The sequence below is a fragment of the Fukomys damarensis genome, unplaced genomic scaffold, assembly GCF_012274545.1.
Source record: "Fukomys damarensis isolate Sample0158 unplaced genomic scaffold, DMR_v1.0_HiC HiC_scaffold_39, whole genome shotgun sequence".
In the NCBI taxonomy this organism is placed as follows: Eukaryota; Metazoa; Chordata; class Mammalia; order Rodentia; family Bathyergidae; genus Fukomys; species Fukomys damarensis.
The window spans coordinates 46,018,433-46,023,921 of NW_022900951.1; the positions used below are offsets into that span (position 1 = coordinate 46,018,433).

Genomic DNA, 5,489 nt, shown 5'->3' on the forward strand with positions numbered 1-5,489 from the left:
CCTCTGGCTCTTGTACTCCTCTGGCGGCGGGGGTGGGGGTGGAGGTGGCATCCTCTGGTGAGGGCGTGGACTGCTAATAACAGACCCCTGGAAGGGGGGAGGGGGGAAGTCAGGCCAGTCTAGACACCTTAAACCCCCAACCCTAAACTCCATCCCTGACCCTGAGGGCTGGAGCTGGGGAGACAGGGACCCCCAAACGATAATGAAAAGCAAACAGCAGTCCTGTGCTTGTACATGAAGCTCCCCAGTTGGCAAAGCTCTGCCGTCACATCCACTATCTCAGCTGAGCCCCAGTGGGCAAAGGCAGAATTAGTAGGACCTCTTCCTCAGGCCCCTTTGCAGGCCAGGAAGACGTTAGGCCCAGAGAGGCAGAGCAACTCGCTCAGGATCAAAGAGCAGGACTTGGAGGTGAGAGCTTCTTGTGGCCCAAGTCCAAGGGCATCCCTACTCGGAGTTGGCCCTGGGGTTGAGAGGGGGCACGGGAAAGTGGAAGACAGACTGAGAGACAGGCAGAGTGAGGACAGACAGAGCTGAGGACAGATGGAGAGAGTGGTTGGCTGGGAGAGGCAGCCACACGGTTCCTAGCAGGGAAGACAGGGAAGCAACAGGTCCCCTCCTCCTCTGGGGCTCCATGGCCATGGCTGGGGCAGGGCTCATGCAGAGGACAAGTGGGGCAGGAGCTGGCACTTACTTCGATGGTGCTGTCCAGCGATCCCACGCTGTTACGCCGCCCCCGCTTCCCTGCACCCACAAGCAAGGAGCCCAGCGTCAGAGCAGCAACGCCCCCTCCCCACCCTGCTGGGCTCCAGAGCTGGGCACCAGGCCTGGGCCCCTCCCAGGGACAGACACCCTGTTATCCCTTTCCCCCGTTGAAGAGGGGGAGGTGGGGTGGAGGAGAGGTGGAAAAGGAAGAGAGAGGAGGGAAAGATGGAGAAGGAGGAGAGGCAGTACAGGAAAGACAGAAGAGGGAAAAGAGGAGGAGAGGTGGAGCAGTGAGAGAGGGGCTGAGACCGTGGCCCCCACTTTCCATTCCCTGGCCCATATCCTGGGCTCCACTTGTTCTGACCTGGCTACCAGGCCCCCTGCAGCACAGTACCCAGGGCTCTTGGTGAAGGCAGGGTGCATGTGTGTAGCAGGTGAAGGGAAGGCTGGTGGCCAGTGACAAGAGGCCAAGATGACATCCGGTCCCACGTCTCCCCAGCCAGGGTCGGGGCCCAAAAGACTTACCTGCATCAGAGAGGTCACGAAGGGAACTGCTGAGTGCGCCCCGTTTGAGCCCATCGCCTGCCCCGTAAGTGTCCTCCAGGCTACTGCGGGCCAGTGTCCCATTCACCGAGTCCTTCGCTCCTCCAGGCTGTGAGGTGTTAGGCCGCATCATACCCTTCTGCTTCTCCAGCTCCGCTGGGTGGCAGTGGGGGAGATGGAGCAAAGGTGAGGAACAGGAGTGAGACCCAGACCTCTACAGGCCCTTTATTTTCCCTCCCCGTAACCTGCAGGTCTCCCGTTTTGCCCCATGGATGGCCAGCACACGTTCCCCTGAGATGCAGCTCCATCTCTGAAGCTCCCTCAGTTCGCAGTCCCTGTCTCACACCACCTCCTCCTGCCCCTTCTTCCCTTCCTCCTTCTCAACTTCCCCCACCCTCCTCTGCCCAAAATACCCTTGAGCTTCAAAATAGAGTGTCACGGCAGATGGCTCACAGTCAGGACAGGGAGGCCCTTCTAGCCTACAGTGAAAGGCAATCTTTCCAGAGTTTGCTCTGTTCTTAAGTACCTTGCTCCAGAGCAACAGGGTTCCTGGAAGGGCAGCCCAGAAAACGGACAAGAATTGAATCCTCTATTACGCGTCAGTCAGTGTGCCGGTCACTACACATACATGACCCTTCTCAGTCCACATGACTAACATCATTCACATTGTGCAGAGGAAGAAACTGACAACTTGAGAACTCACAGAGCTTGCCCAACATCATACAGCTAGAAATGATGGAGCTGACATTCTAGAAGTACATCTGCCTGATTCCAGGGTTCTGGCTCCTCCAGCCTCCTTTTATTTCCACCTTTCCACAGAGCTCATGGAACTTCTCGTCTGTTTGCTTGTCTAATTGTCTTGGTGTGCTAACTTCCTGCTCTATGTTTCCCCAGGGTCCCCAAGAATATGGCGAAGTGAAACTTCTGACCCTGCCTTGTTGAGGAGTGGAGTCGACCTCAGGACTGTAAAGGAGCTGTCTACTGCCTGTCTCTGACTCTCTCTGTCTCTGTCTCTGTCTCTGTCTCTCTCCTCCCTCTCCCCCTCCCTTTCCTCCTCCTCCTCCTTCTCCTTGCCCCTTTCTCTTTAACACCATGTTACCTAACTGTAACTGCTTAGCATGGGGAAGAGAAAACTTGGAGGGTATCAGGAAGAGTGAGATGTAATCACTACTGTCCACTACGTAAAATCAAAATGACTTGGTGTATCCCTGGGGGCTGGGAGGCTAGACTGCTGGGGCTCAACCTGGGAACTGACGTGTGGGGAGAGAAGGGGAGACAGCAGGACAGGGAATGATATCTGCTGAACATCTAGGCTGTAGTAGAGCTCTTCGGCTACCCTGTTTAATTTCCAAACTCTCTGAACGAGATTTCATTATTCCAAATGCATATAGGAAGATACGGAGGCTTAGGCAACTCTACGTAGTTTATCCACATAACCAGTAGCATATCTGGGATCTGAAACTCCACTCCTACCTTTTATACCCTGATTCTTTTTCCTTCTGCTTTTCAATAGAAGGAAAAGTCAGCTCACAATAGAAAGATAACCATGGGAGCCATGGCACCGACTCTTAGGGCTTGGATAATAATCTGAGATTGAGAGATAATGAGCCTCTTGTCACTGAAGGTATTCAAGCAGAGACTAAAGGGTTCCTGGAATGAGGGTAGGAGGGTTGGACAAGCTACCTCTCAACCCTGAGATTTTCGAAAGTCAGGATTCTGGGTGTCTGCAGGGCACTGCAGCAGGAGCGGGGTGGAGATATGGCTGAGCTACTCACACTCCACACGGTACTTCTCCATCTCTTGCACCTCAGCAATGGACTCACGAAGGTCAGATGTGAAGCGTAGCCGGTCCTGGAGGCTGGGGGCATTGAAGATGATGAGGACTTTTCGCTCCCCACCAGGTACTGCAGACAGCAACTTGATCCCAAACTGGTAATCTATGGGCAAAGGGAGGGCATGGGAGAGATTGGGTGCCTCTGTCAGGATTAAAGCAAGGTGGCTAGATTGGGAAATTGTTTCTCAGTTTTTTGTGGGTTTGGTTGTTCTGTTTCTTGTGAGATCATCTTTTTATGTTACCCAGGCTGGTCTACCCAGGCCCAAGTGATCCTCCTGCCTCAGCCTTCTAAGTGCTGGGACTGGGCGCAGTTTGGAAATGATTTCTCTATGTCAAACTCTGACATGCCTCTTCTCTGCTCAAGCATCTTCAGCAGCTCCCCAATGCCCTCAAACTCCTGGTAGTTGTGGTCCTCTACCTCTTTATATTCCAAGATATAAAGACAAATGGAATTCTGCATTGTTTTCTGGAAATTGTTTCCTTTGTGCCTCTACTCACAATGATTCTGCTGTCCCAAATGCCACTCCACCATGCTCCTCCTGGTTCAGTCCTTCGGAGGACAGCATGATCACCAACTCTTCAGCCCACCAGTTCACACACTGTGGTTCCCTACTCCAAGGGCCGGACCTGAGTCACACTACACTCTTGCCTGCTCACCATCTAGGACCAAGTAGGTACTTTGGAGACCTTAGCCCAGTTGTAAAGGATCCCAAACCTGGAGGTTGGTACGGATGAAGGATGAGCATGGGGGCCATGGCATGGACTCTTGAAATGGTGGGGTCCAAGAAGGGACTCACATGAATTCTGGAAGAGCTGCATGTGCATTTCCACCAGGGGAAAGGACTGACGGAAGCTGTACGTCACCAAGATCTTCTTCTTCTGGAAAATTTTGGTGACCTTCGGCAGGGGTGGAAAAAAGACAAGAGGCAGGGTTTGGGGTAGGGAATTTCCATGTGGCACCTCTATCGGATAACCATCCTATCCTCCTACCCCTACTAACAGACATACACACAAACATACATTCCCACAAGTAGGAGAGAATTGAAGCTTGAGGAACCGAAAGGATATTATGTGAGAAAATGCAAGTTCTTGATGTGACGATACACAACAAACATTTGCAATTTTTAAAGGAACTAACTGAAGGCTGCTCCCTCCAGGAAGCCTATTCTAACACCTCACACACAGATTTTTGTTTTGCTTTGCCTTTTTGTGATACTGGGGATTGATCTCAAGAGCCTTTGCCCTGAGCTACATCCCCCACCCTCTCACTCAGTTGTCCAGGCTGGCCTCAAACTTTCAATCTTCCTGCCTCAGCTTCCAGAGTAGCTGGAATTACACGTATACACCAGTACGCCTGGCTCACACAAATTTTTTTTACTTTTTTCTGAGCTGCCACGGTGCTGGGTCATGACCTTATCCTCCTCAGGCTTTAATGGTAGTCCTCTAGTGCGTGAGCGCCCCCTGCTGAACTGGAGGGCATGAGTCTGGTTTTCAGGGTCTTTTGCCCAGCCAGCCTCCACCCTCCAGAGCCTGCATACAATGGGAATCTCTGCCCTGCCTACAAGAAGGGTTTACAAGTCTTTCTCTTAAGACTCAAGATCTTTATTGAGTATTTGGCACTCCGGACTCTCCCTTAACATAGGTTCAGACAGTGTTTAGGGATGGAACCAAGGGCATCGTGCACGTTAAGCAAGTGCTCTACCACTGAGCTACACTCTCACCGCCTGTAAGTGTTTCTTAAAAGCAACTTTTTCACCTGGTGTGGTGGCACACACCTGTAATCTCAGCCACTGGGGAAGCTGAGGCAGGAGGATTCCAAGTTGCAAATTTGAGACCAGCCTAGGCAACTTAGTGAGACCCTGTCTCAAAATAAAATCTTAAAAAGGGCTGGACATGTAGCTCAGCAGTAAAACACGTTCAACCCCCAGTCAGTCCCCGCTTCCTCCCTCCTTCTCTGACAAGAAAAACAACAACAACTATTTTGATTTCAGTGTGGTTATAGGGCAGAGATACAAAGCATTTCTTTTGGTTCTTTGCACTGTGAGCTCCCTTGGAACAGGAATTGAGTCGGATTCATCTTCAGGTACCTAGCAGCTAGCATGGACCGGGACACACACACAGGTGTCACTACATGAGGGGTGTCTAACATTGACTCAACACCTGTGTGGGGCAGGCATGCCTCCAGGTAAGGCTATTCCACATATGACCTCTTATTTCATTCTCATGGCAACCCTAGGAGATATGAGTTAGCCCCATTTCACAGAGAGTATTAGAGGTGCTTTGTCTAAACCAATCATTCTCAACTGGGGGCAATTTTCCTCCCAGACGGACACTGAGTATTGTCTGGAAAAGATCATAAGATCATTCTCATTCATATATATTCTCATTCTCTCTCTCTCTCTCTCTCTCT

General features: G+C 51.5%; 1 protein-coding gene across 1 annotated transcript in view; it reads right to left on the reverse strand.

Moving 5' to 3' along the window:
* Positions 1 to 6: 6 nt before the first annotated feature.
* Iqsec2 (IQ motif and Sec7 domain ArfGEF 2) overlaps positions 7 to 5,489 on the reverse strand; it is a 45,448-nt gene continuing 39,965 nt past the window's right edge. Inside the window, exons 11-14 of the mRNA XM_010629745.2 lie at positions 3,877 to 3,976; positions 3,021 to 3,182; positions 1,228 to 1,401; positions 7 to 87 (exon numbers count right to left, since the gene is read on the reverse strand). Of these exons, the coding sequence (XP_010628047.1) occupies positions 74 to 87; positions 1,228 to 1,401; positions 3,021 to 3,182; positions 3,877 to 3,976 (450 nt within the window). The 3' untranslated portion in view covers positions 7 to 73. The remainder of the gene's footprint in view (positions 88 to 1,227; positions 1,402 to 3,020; positions 3,183 to 3,876; positions 3,977 to 5,489) is intronic.